This window comes from Anopheles maculipalpis, chromosome 3RL (genome assembly GCF_943734695.1).
Source record: "Anopheles maculipalpis chromosome 3RL, idAnoMacuDA_375_x, whole genome shotgun sequence".
Lineage (NCBI taxonomy): Eukaryota > Metazoa > Arthropoda > Insecta > Diptera > Culicidae > Anopheles > Anopheles maculipalpis.
The window spans coordinates 29,915,853-29,932,933 of NC_064872.1; the positions used below are offsets into that span (position 1 = coordinate 29,915,853).

General features: G+C 43.5%; 2 protein-coding genes across 3 annotated transcripts in view; one reads left to right on the plus strand and one right to left on the minus strand.

The window, feature by feature from the left end:
- The window catches only part of LOC126565014 (solute carrier family 66 member 2), a 204,660-nt gene that overhangs the window by 106,384 nt on the left and 81,195 nt on the right, over positions 1–17,081 (plus strand). The gene's annotated exons all lie outside the window — the stretch shown is intronic.
- The window catches only part of LOC126565865 (T-box protein H15-like), a 50,445-nt gene that overhangs the window by 28,739 nt on the left and 4,625 nt on the right, over positions 1–17,081 (minus strand). The window contains exons 2-3 of the mRNA XM_050223075.1: positions 11,761–11,966; positions 11,548–11,678 (exon numbers count right to left, since the gene is read on the minus strand). Coding sequence (XP_050079032.1) covers positions 11,548–11,678; positions 11,761–11,966 — 337 coding nt within the window. The remainder of the gene's footprint in view (positions 1–11,547; positions 11,679–11,760; positions 11,967–17,081) is intronic.

Genomic DNA, 17,081 nt, shown 5'->3' on the forward strand with positions numbered 1-17,081 from the left:
GAGTGGTTTGATTTCTTAGTTTCATCTAAAATTCATTTCAGTGTTTGTTTTATTCAAATTTATTTAGTAGCTATGCTGATTCTCGATTTGTAATTTTTACAGTTTAATATGTTTCCGCAAGTTATATCTAGCTTATTTAAAAAAATCTATTTACTTAAGATTATAGCTAAAAATTAAGAATATAATTGAAAATAATATTTTACATCGTTGTACCTCAAATTAAATAGTGAAAATTAAATTAAATCAGTAACAGCAATATCCAGGGACAAACTAAACCTCTCGCGCCCTATCAAACATCCAACACCATTCCAGCAAAACCCCATACCGACCACCAACTACGGCACCGAAAAACCTAACCGAAGTGTTGACCGGATCGTTAAAACCATCATCGAATGTTTGCCCGCAGCAGCAAACAGCACAGTCCGAGCTGCACTGCAACGGCTCCAAAATATGCCCAATTAGTAGCCGCACACGCACACCGCCGTCCGGTCCGCAACGCGCGCAGCAGGAGCCCAAAGCACCATCGAACGAGTTTTTCGGCCAAGTTCGCGGGTGAAACGGTTTTGTGATTATTATTATTTTTCTCACTCCTTACAACTCTGGCGCGTTACTCCACGATCACGTCATCGATTGGGCGCGAATCATACCTCATACTATATGCGAATGGTACCACTACCTTCCATACTCGAATAGCGACATGCACACACACTCGACCGCACATCCCGCACACATTCAAGGCTGAAGCTTTTCAGCAGACGCCAACCAAAACGGCAGCGAGAGAAAAAATTAGCAGCAGTCAGGCCACGAGTAAACAAAAAACCCACCCAGTCGTGCCCCCAACCGCTTCACCATGCCATAATCGTATTATTTATGATCGGTCGAAACATAAATCGTGCCACTCCTTACCCACCAACACCCGACCACCGACCACAAACCAGCATGTGTTTTTTTTTTTTTCGATGAAGCTCTGCTTTACGCCCGCACAGCATCCTTCAATATCTTTGCTACCTCGCACACGATAAGGCAAAAGGGCGCGATCGCGATCATTTATTTATTTATTTTTACACACACACACACGCACGTGCTGGAGCACCAACAACAACGAAAGAAGAAGAAGAAAAAACACAAACGCAATCTTTTATCACCTCTGCTGCTCCCTTCGAGCGTTCGGGAATGAACGAGCGCAAAAATGTGCATAATGTGACACCCCAGCATAAATATCATCACTTTAAACTGGTGTAAAATGGTAAGATTTACGATGGTTGGGCTCGTACGGTAGAAAAAGCCATTTTTTTTCAACTGTTGTTTTCGAGAATATTCTGCTCCAAAACTAGCAGCATTCTGCGAGATCTAAACTTGTTTGAGAAAAATATTTATGAGACTTTAAACCCTACTCGGAACAACCAATATCGTAATCGTTAAAACTTTTCACCTAAACTTCTTTCAAAAAAAAAAAAAACAATGTTAGCGCCATTGCCGATCGCAACATTTCAACGCCTGCACAGGACACGGAACGGGAACGTGCAAAGTGCAATGTTCGCCGAAGCTGCAGCGTCTCGGCATTAGGGTGCATGCCATGGCATGCCGTCCGGACAGTACAATTAACTGGGGCCGAATACATTTTATACCCCCCAAAAAACATGACCATTTGCTGTCGGACATTCAATTTTCCTCGCTTTCTTGACAGACGAGCGGGGTTTTGCTCGAGCGAAAGGAGCAGAAGGAGCAAGAAGGCTTCAGCCAGTATAGGATGCAGAAAGAATCGATGAAAAAACAAAGCACCCCTAGAGGTCTTGAGGGAGAACATTTTTGAACGCTGGAAAAATTCCTTCAAAGTTCAAAGTTTCACCAAATTGGTCTACAGGAGAAAATGTCTTTGATATAAAATATTTGACAAAAAACTTTAGACATGTTCAAGATGCAGTTGTACAAAGTTTGGTAAACTTGATATCTGGTAAGCTATGTCGATCTTCGAAGAGGCAATTCTGGCTGACTTTTCAGACGTTTGTATGCTTAAACATTGCAAGACATTCGGCAATTACGGGACTGATATTTAAAAGTGAAGAAGTTAATGACAAGATTCTGATTTAACGTCAAAATCATAAAAAAAAAATCATCGCATTTTCCAGTGTTGACTGACCTACAACCCTAACCTCCAATGTCTAACCTCCAACCTTCAATCGGATTTATAAATACAGACAAATGAAGGCTTTACTATCGAACCAATCAACCGACCAGGATCCAAAAATAGTACGAGCACTGTTAGATCACTCAAAATCCCTGTAATCACTAACCTTTCCAAATACCTTGTTTTTGCCCTAACAAAGATCAAATTCCTCTTAACCAGTTAAAAAAAACCATTTGAAGCTTTTAATTGAAACCAGTTTAGCTAGTCAAAAGGTTTTTTTTTAATTTTTCTTCTGTATATTTTTCCCAGTTCATTGCAAAAATACAAATAAAAAAGCAGTAACCAGTTCCAGAACTCATGTAAACATTTTGAAGACTAAACATACCTTAAGTATGAAACAAATGTTACACTTTTCAACACTTTTACTAGAACAATAACCATTCCATGGAGCAAGTGTAATATTCCTGCTCGAGCAATGCATGTGAGTGCGATAACAATCTCCCTAAGTCCTGTGCGGTCCAAAAACAGTGCCGAAGGATGTCTCTTTGATCGCAGAACTCCCTATGCCTGGTCCTTCGGGCAATTCTTCGCTCGTCCAGAAAGGTGTGTTAAATATGAAACAAATGTGCACCCGATAACATAACCCGATAGGACGGCAAATTACCGAACTACCCGGTAACGGTAGACCCATGTACGATGTGGACACGGATGTGCCCCTGTTCCGATGGTCGCTTATTTCACGTCGCTGGCAAATGGAAGTGTAAGAGGCAGCGAAAACGCGTTTAACCATGGATAAGTCGTCGATTGAGCGGGACCACCACACCACTTCGATGTCAATTATCGAAGCGGAAGCTAGTTCGCCGGAACCGGTTCCGTATCTGGAGGTGGTGTCGTGTCAGCGGAGCCGACTACGCACAGAAGCATGTAACGAGCATGTTTTGCTATCGAGCAACCACGATAAGATAAGATACGCGAGTTTGAAGGTGTGGAACCGTTAGTTTCGGTCCATGTTGCGCTGGAAGAGCTGGAGATGGTTAGGAATGCCGGAGAACGGAAAAGCGCAACATTTTAAAAAGCTTGCCACCGGTCGTCTATCGGATTAATTCATCGAGAATGCAAAAGAGGTGTTGAAGAGCTCTAAACTTCTGACGCGCAAAGGTCGATCCACAGTTGATCCCATTTATCGCACATGATTTGCATAGGCTGCTTGGCCGGTGACTCAAACGATCCTGCCCAACACGTGGGTGGTCATGGCCGGTGTTGCCCCCTCCCCGGGATGTTCCAATACAAAGGCTTCCCTGGCTATCTGTTGAAGCTGAAGTTGAAACACGATCGTGTCTGGGCTGGCTATTGTTGCGGGTAGAGATGCAACATCTTTTTCCCCCTTCTAAGTGCTTCCGGCAAGAGGCGCACCAGAACGTAGCAAATTCGATCTTGTTCGCACACTGGAGGCAAAGTAGTAAAAAAAAGGTCGCGCATCGTTGTTTAGGGAAATTTATTACCATGTGTAGGAGGTCCGTGCCCATAACTAGGTTCCGATGACTCGACTCGACTCGTTTCACTAGCTGTACGGGTGAGCGGAGTAGGAAAGAAAACTCATTTTTCATGCACACAAACGACAAGCTAGAGGTCAGTAGTGTCAGGTTCGTACCAAGACCGAGTCAACTCATTCAAACGGCATTTCTTCATCTTCCGGCGGCTCTCGTTACGCCACTCTCCCGACGCGAAGATCGGTCATGGGAAGTTAGTTTTGAGTGGACCGGAAAAAGAAAACTGACCAGTTCTAGTTCGGACCTTTTCATCGCCCGCAGTTTTGTCTGGGAACAATCATGATGAGATCGTCGAGTTTTTGGTCGAGGACAGTTCAACCTGTCAGTGGGTATCGGATCGTTTGGTATGGTTGCTTGAAGCACGAACAAGCTTGATGTAAATTAGACGGCTCTGCGTCCTATTTACGGTTTAGTCAGAAATTATGGAGTTGGATTCACTAAGCATTTTTTTGTTTGTTTAGTTTTGGAAAGACATATGTTAGAGTTTTCTTCAAATTGACAAAAGCTTGCTTATAGCTACATGAATCATAAAATCTTTCAATTTAAAGATGTTTGTGAAACTAAAACTACTCCAACTTCATAAAACAGCTGTTAGAGTCGAAGAAATATTCCACATTTTCTGTTAAACGCACTTAGGGCGATTCTTCAGCAGTTAGAGCTTAAGAACTCTAACTCTCTTAGGACTCTAAGCTCTCTTGGGGCGGCCCGGTGGTATAGGAGGCGACAACGGCGCCGGTCTTCAAACGGCAGGGCCGGGGTTCAAAACTCATCCGGACCGTCCCCCGTAGTGAGGACTGACTAAGCAACTACCTGATATCGGCAGTCTAGTAAGCCATTTCGATGGCCGGCATGACCTTAGAGGTCGTTGCGCCAAGAAGAAGAAGAAGAAGAAGAAGAATCTTAAGAAGCCATGATGTTTGACATCGTACTTTAGTTCATTTTAGCTTAACAACCTTCTATCTAGATCACGCCGGACATCGAGTGGCTTTACTACTAACTACACTTGCCAATTATCCATTCAGGTAAGATAGTCAGTTGTCAACTACGAAAAGACGGTTTGGAGCAGATTTGAACCCCAGTCCTGCCGAGTAAAGACCGGCGCTGTTGTCGTCTACACCACCGGACTGTCCCCATTGCCCATTGCACCGGACTGAATAAAGAAAGCTGGTGCAGTTATTTCCCATAAAAATTGATGGGAACCATCCTGCTCTTCATGTATGAAAGTTATATGGACGAATTCGTCTATGATATTGACGGTAACCTCTACGAAACGAATTTTCATGTTGGTTTAAATATACCTTATGGTTTAGTCAGATATCTTGGATACATCATAGCTGTAAAATAAACCGATTTAATATCCGTGTTCTATATTAGTTTTTACGCATTTTGTCCTCAAATATCTTTATTGGTTTCAGTCCTAAATTGGACGAAAATTAGAACAACGTGTGGTGAAGTAGCCACATGCAAAACAGAACATTTATCTCCTATATGAAATATCTACGTAAGCAACCGATCTAGGTTTTAACTATACCCGATATTGATTATTTAATCATTTTGAAACGCATCTCGATACACGGAAGTAAAACGCTAATTTATTCTTGCATTACTCTATGTTTGTAACATCTGCTCTAATTATTTAACAGTAATCTCAAGACCATTTACCACCAAAAAAAAAAACCCGTTACACAGGATGTTTCCGATAAGTTGATTTTAAACATCGATCAAGTACATATCCTTTAAAACCGTCCAGTGCCACATTTACTTCTTGTAATGCATTTATCATAACACAACAGATTCTTATCAACCCTACATCCATGTTTGCCATGCGCAAATACATCCCTGAACAACTTATCATTTTCGCTACCGATCGTGTCGTAGCCGGAAATTGGCTGATTAACACATCGGATAACGTTTGATCGATCGGCGGCACATTTCTCATCCGTATGTAATGATAAAACGGTCATTAAAACGATTGCTACACCCGGCCACCGATGATCCGTTGATCGATTCGGTCATCCTGTTAGCTAATCTATCGTAACGTGCCGATCTACCAGAACGACTCCCCGTTTCGGACGATAATGCGTTGATCAATCGCTTAGTCCCTTAGCAAACGTAATGAAATAACTCGATCAAATCGGCAGGTGATTGCGTGTCCTTGTGATTCGGTCTGTCGTTTCTCTTCATCTATTGCCAGTACGCATTCGAATGGGTTAATCGGCCTGGCTGGCGTCTTCCGTTGTGCTCCGGATCTAGAGCCTTGGCTTGTTTTTGTTATTCTTTCCCCGGACTTTTACTCAAATGCTTCAATTATTTATTGCCACCAGGCAGCCGGCAGTGCAAATATTTACAGCCGATCCTTTTCTCTTGGCACCACACACCACAAAAGCAGCGTGTAATAACTTCTGTCTTTCGATATCACCAGCGGTCCTTCACACACACGCGCCTGCTTCTTCGATTGCACCCCTTTTTTTCCCCTCTTTCGCATCTCACGCCAAGAAGTGTAAAATGCCCTCCAAAATGGCATCGAAGCCAATCGCAGCAGGATGAAAGATGGCATACGAGTCTCCGGTGCTGGACTACTCGGCTGAAGAAGCTGTTGCCACCGGAAGATAAATCAAACTAAATGACTGTTTATTTATTTAATGTACTGAAAGCCATTTTTGCGGTGCATAACGGCTGCGAAAAACGAATGCTCAATCGACGACCGTTGGTCCAACCTCGAGAACCGAAACAACCGATGATGCTCTGCATTTCTTCAAGCCATCTTTGCAAAGCGTCTGGCTCACCCTTGGACGGCTGTCGCTGCCACGGCGTCCTTTCTACAGCCACTCGCCACGCTGACGACTTCGACCCCACTGCGGTAGGATATAAATTGTTTATGTGGTGTAATTTTGCGGTCCATTCATGATCGGAAATTTATCTTATGAAATCATAATCACGCCGGGTTATGTGGTTACGTTCTGTGTGTTTCTTTCTCTCCGTCTTTCTGCTGCGTCAAACGATCAGGCATGGCAGTGGTAAAATAGTGTCACCTCGTACAAGACTTCGCCTGCCGGGTCTCGACCAAGTGTCTGGTGCAATTTTTGCCTCACAAAATGATGAGGCGTTACGTGTGCGGCCCCGTAGGTTGGCCCGTCTAAAAATAAGGGTCTTAATTAGAAACTAGATGGCAATTTGCGCAAGACGCTTTGCACACGCTGGTGATCATTTTCCAGCGCTCCGGCGCTGCTTTCCGTCCGTTTCGCGCGCGACACCATGCCGGAACCGGATTCACCGGAGAAAGACCGAACGCTCAAAGACGTTTAACGATTTTTTGGATCAAATTTCCATTTTGCAGTAGAATGTTGCTCTGCTGTCTGTGTGCCGTTCGGCATGCTGTACCGAGCAGACACAGGCAACGAAAGACTACGGGTCAAAGTGGGTCGTCTGCAATCAAATGAAGGTGTTTATTTCGTGATGGTGTTTAACGCCTAACGAACGCAATCTAAACCCGCCGCAGCATCTGCCTTTGCAACTTGGCAGACACACATACGCGCACACAAGCTACGCTTACACCGGATCGGACACTTCGATGAAATTAAGGAAATTAAACTAATAAAATTAACAGGAAACAACGAGTAAACCTGTCATCGAACTGATTATCGTCTCGGATGCCTATCGGAACGGACGAAGAAGCACAAGCACAACCGATAGAATTGGTTGGTCAAAGGAGTTGAAAAACTTCTGGTCCGAGATTCTTTCGAAACCACATATGGTCCACCAAAACGCCTGAGCTGATCGATCCATGCTGGAAGTCTGCAGCATCTTAGCCCAGGTCTTCATAGGCGAGAAACCAAGCATAAAAGCAAAAGAAACGAAACAGAGAGACACAAGAGAAGGGAAAAAACACCTCAACCCGACAGCAAAACGCTTTATCGCTTCTGATCACCCATAAAGGTCCATCGGTGGTATGGTATGGAAGGAATGTGCGTACGAACGGTGAAGCACTCCGCTCTCCGGAACGGGTGAAGGATGGAATTCTTTTATTATCTTGTTTTGTCACTTTCGAACGACACCGAATCGATGATAATCTTCGTGTTTTTTTTTTTTTTTAATTTGTAATTTGATACATAAATTTAATTTTAATTACATGCTGATCGACGGAACGGTGATTTCGATCGAAGCTTATCGTTTTACCGCTGCAGATTGCTTCCTACTGATTTGGTCCACTGCGGGACAGCTACCAACGAACGAGCGCCGAGCCGAGACGAGACATAACGAAGATTGTTTGGAGAATAGTTCCGCAAAGTGCGATGTTGTTGTCGTGCTTGAACCTTCAGCTCATATGTCCAATTAAAATATTTGTTTTGATAACTGCTAGTTAAAATCAATACCATTGAAGAAGCATTGCTTTAATAAGCAATCAACAAATAACTGTAGGAAATGACTCGTACGTAACGAGAATAATTGAAAACATTCAGAGAGGTATTTCGAAGCGCCAAACTAATATATGATCAAATCTATATCAACTCTGCTCAATGGTTAGTACAAGAATTTCCAAATAAATATTTTCTGCTTTTTGGCCTACATTTCGAGGGGAACGGTTCACATACGATTTCTCACGATTCTGGTTCTGATGCATGAATCCCTTCATTGCCGAATAACACTCATGAATATCCCTCAAACGTTTGGTCCTTGGGTCCTTGTTGAGACAGGCTTGACAGTTTCTTCATCAAAACGACGTTGGAGAAACTAAGACTAGCTACAAAAAATCTATATTGTCAAGTCGGAAACAAGCGAGTTTTCATCTAAAATATTGGTGAATTCCTGCTTACAAAGTTGACTTCAAGCAATTATGTTAGAGCGAAGCATCAATATGATGGCCGAGAAGACTCACCAGGAGTCTGGCGAGTGTATCCTGCTGAGCCTTAATTCATCAAAGAATTAGAGCATTGGTTTGTACAACTAAAGGAGGATTTTCGAATCTTTAAATCATTAGCTGACGAAAGTAACTTCAACAGTTTCACTATCCATTGGCTCTACTACAACTGTATTCTAGGCAAATGCCACCATTCTACAGCAACTCTCAACGAGTAATTCAGCTCGTAGAAAAATAATCAAAATAACACTTACATCCATCACACCTTGGTTTGATGGATGTAAGTGTTATTGTTCTATTCATTAATTGCTTTACGTTTCGAACTGCTAAACGACCACCGTAAAACATACCATCAGAGCCCGATAAATCCGATTTTAATTTGCTGTGGGAAACAAATGCCAATATCATGTGGATCATCCGTAACGATCTTATGCTGGACAGCTAATAAAATCATCTTCCAAGTGATTCCTGCCCGTGCAGTTACAGCTCATCACGATGTGTCATGACATCGTTTATAATGAGCCAACTACACGTACAAGGGACGCTTTGTAAAACCGTATAAAGCCTGGATCCGTACCGTACAATGCATTATGAGGCCGTTCCATCGAACCCAAAACCAATAAACTCCAACGTGTTAAACTCATAAAAGAACAACTTCGCGAGCCGGTGCTCTAAAAATCGATCGTTCCGTCGTGCTAAACGTGCACCACCGGATGGACACATTCGCCGCGTGTCCAGCGAGCTGAGATAAAAGTAATAAAACAGAACAATATCGGGCAAAGAGAAAAAAACGGTCTCCGAACACCTATCGACGTAAATCTTGCTTTTATGCTTATTGATTTATTCTGCGCCGGTTTTCCGAAGTATTTTCTTCCCATGCCTACAGCATCACAGCGAACATGCGATCCCAAACGCTGCATACCGAAGGTTCCGTTCGTCGATTAGCGTGATACAGGCACGCAAAAATACCAGCAGGCCCGGCAGCCAGACACTCGCTGACAGGGAATGGTCCACTTTAAACGCTCATCCGTCCGGAACCGACACGAAGCACCGTAAAAAGACGAAGAAGAAGGGGACCGTAAATTATGATTTTATTTGAAGAAATTGAAACGAACCCCGCGAAAGGTGAAGGAATTTCTATAGCCCCTAGGAAAAACTGGGGTTTTCGTTTCGGTGTGTGGTCGAATGGACACCCCCACGGCGAGGACAACTTCGGTAGAGGTCTTCGGCTGTTGTGGCTTTGAACCGCGTCATTCTTCGTGACACGGCCAAAGCCAAAGGTGACCAAAACGATGCTGCGCATCCGCAACTCACGATAAACCAGTTTAAAAGCAACCTCCCCCACCCCGTTACTGCATGGCAGGTTCCGATGGTAACTTCCACTGTGTACGGCACCACTGGGCAACCCCCATACATCGCCTTCCCCATTGACATCGTGAAAATTTATCACTTTCATCGGGTGGATTAGCGATTTTATTGCTTTATTGCGGCGACGAAATGTTATAAAAAAGCATGCACGAGAGGCCCGAGCACCAAGGCCAAGGTTTCGGGCCAACTCGCAAGTCCAGGGTCCGGTCTATAATGCCCGGATCAAATCGAACCTGATTATGATCCGTGATCTCCGCGATCGGATCGCATCGATGGTCCGTTGTTTTTCACACCTCCTAACAACCCGGATCACCGGTTGTTCTGGTTCTCGGGCGGAACACCGGTAACGAGCTTACACACCCGGGGTGTAAACATGTCGCTTGTTTGCACCGCGGCAGGGAAGGGTGAGATGATAGGTTGCAACGGAACATCGCGACATAGCCATCACTGTGAGCGAGTGTGTGTCTGTGTGGCTGGAACTGGGTGTTTGGCATCGTAGACGATGTGCTGGCCGTGCTCAGCTGAACCCGGGCTGAGCTCGTAAAGCAATAAAACATCGCGCATGCAAAGCCGGTTGAGAAAATTCGAACCTTGGCGTGAGAAGTGGCCAATCGAGCAGGAAGGGATTACACACCGACGGCAATCGAACGATCGGATCGTGGACGGATGTGGTCGGGGTCGTTTGGTGAGAAATTGCTCGCTCGATGGAGATCCGTTCTATTCTTCTATGGCGATGTAGGTAGGATTGCTGTTGGGCCTTGTATCTATGGTGATAAAACCAGTACAATGCTCTCGTTACACCTCGAAGTTCATGATCTCTTTCAAGGGGTTGGCGAATCATAAAACACCTTCTTAAACAAGGGCATTTCTTTATGTTTTCTACTCAACACAACAAGCAATCATGCAACTTCAAATTGCATACCAAACATATGGAACGTGCATTTAATACATCAATAAAGAACTACTTTACTAGCTCTTCTCGCACACTGCAACCACCCTGAACCACTGGACACTTCATGGCCACCATCAACTTCAGTAAATAAAAATGACATTTCAAAATAACTTGCAAAAGTAGTGTCCCGCACACACACACACACACCCAAACAAAAACCCTCATACCGCTAGCATAATCAACGTCCTACACGGTTGTACAGCTATCAAGCTCAACCATCTGCGTTCTCCAACAACCCGGACAACCTCGACACGTGTCATCGGTGCAGCTTTGGCGCGAAACCGCGTGTAGGCTACCATCGAGCAATCCTATGCGCTTGAGTGTGCTAATTGCCCACCGATTACAAACTCATTTACCCGCAATTACTAGGCCTGCCGTTGCTGCACATACAATACAGGGGGTCACAGAGCTGCACCTCTCTATGCTCTCGAGCCCTGCTGTGCACTCAAACGCAGAGATCGCTACTTGTGCGGGCCTACCGTGTGGAAGGTTCAAACATTTTGTTCGACAGCCATTTTTACGCTGTTGACAGATGTGCCGTCGGTTGGGAGACAACGTCAAAAGGACCGCCCAACTACAGGTCTCGTGATTGACACATCTGTCATGGGGCATAACTATCGGGAGCGCCCTCTACAGGTCACTACAGGCTGGGTGACGTCGTCAAACTGTCATGTGGCACTGTTCCACTTACCGTCCCGTTTTTGTGATGATCATCTCAGTACCAAGATCGTGAAACTTATCCCACAGTTCCTTCGTTTCCAGATGACACTGTACAGGTCGCAGTTCGTCACAGTTACACGACCCCACAATCGTCGATTTGGACTGTAAAACAGACATTAAGGAGAGACAAAAAAAGAAGGATTTGCTGTAATTGAGGATCAAGTCAATAATGTGCCTTAGTTACCTGTGCCGGTTCTGGTGTAAGTCTTTCCTCATCGGAAGGACTCCCGGATGTCCTTGCTGGTGATGTTGTGCCCGTTCGAGACTTGGATGCTCGATTCTTGGATGTAGTGCGGTTGGAGGAAGCAGCCACCTCCGAATCACTACACTGCTCCACATCCACATCGATATCGTCATCTGCTTCAGGAAACCGATCGACAGATAAAGGACCTACAGCGAAAAAAGCGGTTTATCAATTATCCAGCTTTATTGTATTGTTTGCTAAAACTTGTTGTTTCTTATCAATAAATCATCTTCTCCGAACTGTTTGTTTTCCAATACAAAAGCTATCTTCAACCAACTCTTCTCGCACTCCGTTTACTAAACGTGTGCCTCGTAAAAGCATGTAGCTTAATTAAATTTGCATCTAAATTATCCGTGAAACAAACGTTTGCCCATGCACTCGTCTCGTTTTTTTTTTTGTTTCCCAACCCAACGCGCCCGTTCTATCTATTCTAATGAGCTGAAAGCACTGTTCTCACACACTTTTGCTGCAATTTCTTTACATCTACTCGCGCTTGCCTCATCGTCGTATCTCCGGATGGCGGCACGATTGCGATGGAAAACTTCTCGTTTTCCTGCACCGAAAGAAAGCGCGATAAAGGTTCGCAAAAGCGAACACTTGTGCCGCAGAACCATGGTGCAGTAAATCATAACGGCACAGCCGGTGATTTATGGACTTCTCTAGGCTCTAGGAAAGTCTCAAAGCTAAAAAAAACCAGGCTGTGGGCCTGTATGAAAAAATAAAGCTCACCAAACTTTGCTTTTCTGAAAGTGTCTTCTAGCGATTTTTCCCCCATTTTCGTAAGGAAAGATAGCCGAGGTACACGGTAAAAGAAGGATAAATTTGAATAATATCTTTCACTTCCGCAGTTAGTTACGTTACATCGATTCTCCAAAGTAAACTAGAGCTTCTTTTTTACTTGTCGGTTTCTTATGCCACAGCTGTGTCCAGGAAGACCAAAAAAAAAAAAAAAAAGGCCGCATTACATTCCTTTAAGTGCTCAAGGAGGAATAGAACTCTGTTTAAATTCCCGGCTATTACATTTAACTATCAGTTTCTTGTACATCATTTCTGCACGATAAACGATTCATTTAAACAAAGCGCAGCTAATGAGATGGTTGAATTACCCCTTTTTAACGTCAAGGGTTTCGTTACTTCAACCGCCACTAATATCATATATTGGTACGATTTCTCATTGTTCCTTACGCCATTGACATCTACCGCTAAGAAGGTAACCTATTCGACTCCTGCTCCTAACCACCAATTGAACTACGTCAGCTGTTAGGGAAGGTCCCATCAGCCAAAGGTAAGAAATTGTACATCTCCCCTAAATCCCTGATTTGTATCCCTTCCAACATCCCTTCATAAATAACCTCAACAAGCAACTGTTTTGTTGACTGTACATCCTTTTGCAGACGCTAGCAGGACCTCTGGCAGAGGATGCTTCACCATTATCGCTTCCTGAAGCGTTGGTTTTTTCTCGCTCTCTCTCTCTCTCTCTCCACTTCCACGCTTCTCGCGGTCGATCCAACCGCAAACTGATCGAGTAGGAAATTACCCTTTAATTATACAATTTATCAAAATTAGACACAAAATCATAAAGGAGCGAGTGACACGCATGGAACCGTTTAAGGCCTCCGTAGCCTAGATGGTTGCTGATCGATTGAGCCGTGGCCCTTTCGGGTGGTGTCGACCAGTAGAAAGTGAGCCGTGGTAACATATGGATAATGATAAAATAATAACCTCCTTGATAGATAATAACAGTGCTGCCAGCAGATCGGTCGCTTCTCCCGCGTACACGCTTGTGAGGTATCAATCGTGTTTTTTTTATTTTTTATTTTTAACTATTTTCAACGCTTTCCCTCGTCCACACCAGTGACAACAGATGGACATGTTGTCCACCACATTCAAAGTCCCAAGGACTGGTCGTCTCTGATGAAGCCTCTAGGACCGTATTGGGATATCTGCTGCAAGGGATACGGTACTAATGTCAAACATCGCGCCGCCCAAAAACCCCAAAACGAGCTGTCATTCAATCAACACGGCCACTATGACACCGACCTGGAAATTGCGCCGAGTCCCGGGAGCGTTATTCCAATTTCCAATTTAGCCTATTGCTCACCGAATTTCGCCACCCATTTCATAGCATCGCCCCACGGGGTATGGATGGGTGAGAAACCGAAAACCATAATTACCATACGATGGAGTTGTGTCGCATCACGGTCATCACAAGCCTTATACCCTTTCCCAGCTAAAAATGACTTCTTCCTTCGGGCCGTTCGCGCCAACCGAACCGATCGACAGCTGAACGTGTAATAGAAAATTATTAGACAAGTCGACAGGTTTCGGTGCTGCTGCCGTTCGCGGTTTGCAATTAATCGGCCAGCGTCGAGCTGACAACAACTCGATGTGTTTATGTTGATTTTTCCATACCCCTCTCGGGGGTTTCAGCGTTTCCCCCCGGTGCCACCAGGACGGTTTATAAAACTCGATACGAATAAAAGCGTAAATAGTCCGGGGGATGGTGGCAACGGTGACCAAAACCGCAGAAAATAATGAACATTTGATTACCTAATAGGAATTTGCATGATGATGCTTTAATAAAAGTAAAAAAAAAGCTAACTTAACTAAAAGCATTACAAGGAAAAACAAATACTTCTTTCACGATACTGGTCCATTCGTCAAAATCTAAAAATGACATTTAACTTTTAAAAAATCTTGAAAAAATGAAAAGTGTGATGTAGTCTTACGATTATCACATTAAATGAATATAAAATTGAAGAAGAAACATGAAGAAAAAACAAATGCAATAATATGAATGAACAACATATAAAACAAGATCAAAATTTTAAGATAAAAAAAATGTGTTCAAGACAGAAGAAAAAAATATTTAAAATATTTTTATGACACAAAAATAATTCTAAACAAGCCATCCGGCCTAATTATCATTTAAAACGAACATTGACGATAAAAAAATAGGCGAAAAATCAGTACAGTGCATGTTGTGCGCTACCACCTTCTCGATTGCTCCTCCGTTGGCTCGTTCAATCACGAATCCCATTTCGGATGCGCACATTATCGCTCTTTCACTATGAACTTACGCTCTTTCACTGCGAACGCAGTACAAGCACTATCAACCCTAATTACTGTCTGACGCACTAATGAAGGCGATAATCTATTTTAAATTAATTTATGCATTTGTTGCACCGAACGCTCAGCACGCACCAAACGCCTCACATGCAACCACCACACGCACACAGCCCCACGAGGAGTCATTTTTGCGTGTGTGTGTTTGCCTGCTACGGATCTAAATTATTCTGCCTCCACCAGCAACGTCACTTCAAAACGCTTCCCCAACCAAACCTGACGCTCGAAGTGGAGCATGAGAGCTTCTTATCGGCTGCAATCCAATGAAAGGTTGTTGTCTTAGCTAAATGGAAACCATCCATCCACACCTTTTCCAACACTAGTCTCCCTCTGTGAGCTTTTCGTAAGCAAAACAACATCGGGTGCCTGGCTGTCGCGGGTAAGTAGCTGGCGCAGTACGAACACGATCGGTTATTAATCTCGGCGACACTTGCCCGGGCAACGACGAATGGCGCAACGCCGGGCGCACATATTATCCCACGCGTGACATCAACGCGTCATCGCAGAATTCAATCCCCGGCCGCGGCACAGCACAATTTCGGCACGGGACGAACCAGCGAAAGCAAGAATCGTCACGGATGGTGGCCGGAAATTTATGACAAACTAACGGATTAACTCCGGGCTTCTGTCGTAAATTATCAAACGGAGCAAAACACGGGGCCGAGAGCATCACACACAACAGTCAACGTCAAATGAAGTTTTCGGGTGAGAAGCGAAACGATGGAAACTGGTACTGTTGAGGTCTTCCTTGAGTGACTACTGCGTGAAATAATATGGCTGTACGACCAATCTAGAAAGGGGCAAACGACGATCAAACAGCACAGGGCTGTTTGGGAAGATTGGCTCACGTTTCACATTTCAGCTTGACGCGGAGAGTTGTCGAAAAACGTCGCGCTAAACTGTGAGTTAAACGGTTTTCGACGAACGATGAAGGAAAGAAAAAGGGCATCTCAGCCAACCCTGAAACGGGGGAGCCACCCAAAAAAAACCAGCGAGCCGGGACATCGATCGCATCGTGGTGATGAATAGTTGATAGATATTCTTTGCTGCATAATTTGCCAACCGCAAGCTGTTATAGCGGGTTGAATATTATATTCGTTCGCCCACGAACGAATCTCTTCCATTTCCATCCATTCGGGCGAATAAAAAAAAAAAGGGTAGCGCTTTTTATATGTGACTCAACGCAGACGAGATCCGTCATCGATCGAAACGGGATGGTTTATTACGGTTGTGGGCAGAAGCTTGTTAACAGAGAATACAATTTTATTGTTCCGCTCAGAGATTTTTTGGAAGCGGACGCTTCGGACACGACTGCCGGTCAGTAGTTGGATTGTAGATTTATTTTAAAAAAAACGCATTGAACAAAGTTGTTTTAATGGCTGTCAGACAAGTTTGTATCTGTTCGTATTTTAAATGGTGAATTTTATTTTGCTACAATAAACATGTTGTTGCGTCCATGCGTAGTATTATCAACATTTTGAGAGTTTGCCGTAAGCCTGGAGACTGGACAAATGATTGATTCAGCATTTTCTATCTTACTCTTATATTAAGAAAAACATAAAACGAAAGTAAATTAATTTTAAACAACAGTTATACTATGTTAACAATACGGCACTGGACCGTCATAATTAATTATAAATAAATAAGTTATACTATGTTTTTATGGAAGAATCATTGCAATTAATCTAAAATGAGTATGAACGTTATAAGTACATTACAATTACTTCATTAATATTGAAATTATTTACTAAGTTTAACAATGAAATAAACAAAACGAACATCTTATTTACTGTTGGGGGACTAGTTTTAATGCAATTATTATTAAAGGCATAACAACAACTAATAAGTAGCTACCGTTAAGCCCTTATCACAAGATTGGAAAACGCTGTCATCGGCTTCGGCATACAACCTTCAAAACGAGTTTGTGAGATAGATTTATTTATTTATTTTATTTACAATTGATTATGACGGTCCAGTGCCGTATTGTCAACACCGCTTGTGTTGAATAAATTTTATGATCTTATTGGTAAGGCATTTCCTCCTTGTTTTTTGCCTTATCCCGGGCATACTCGGTTATTTGACAGATATGTAGATGCCGGTAAAAAAATTGGAATTCAGCATGCACGGTTCCGATT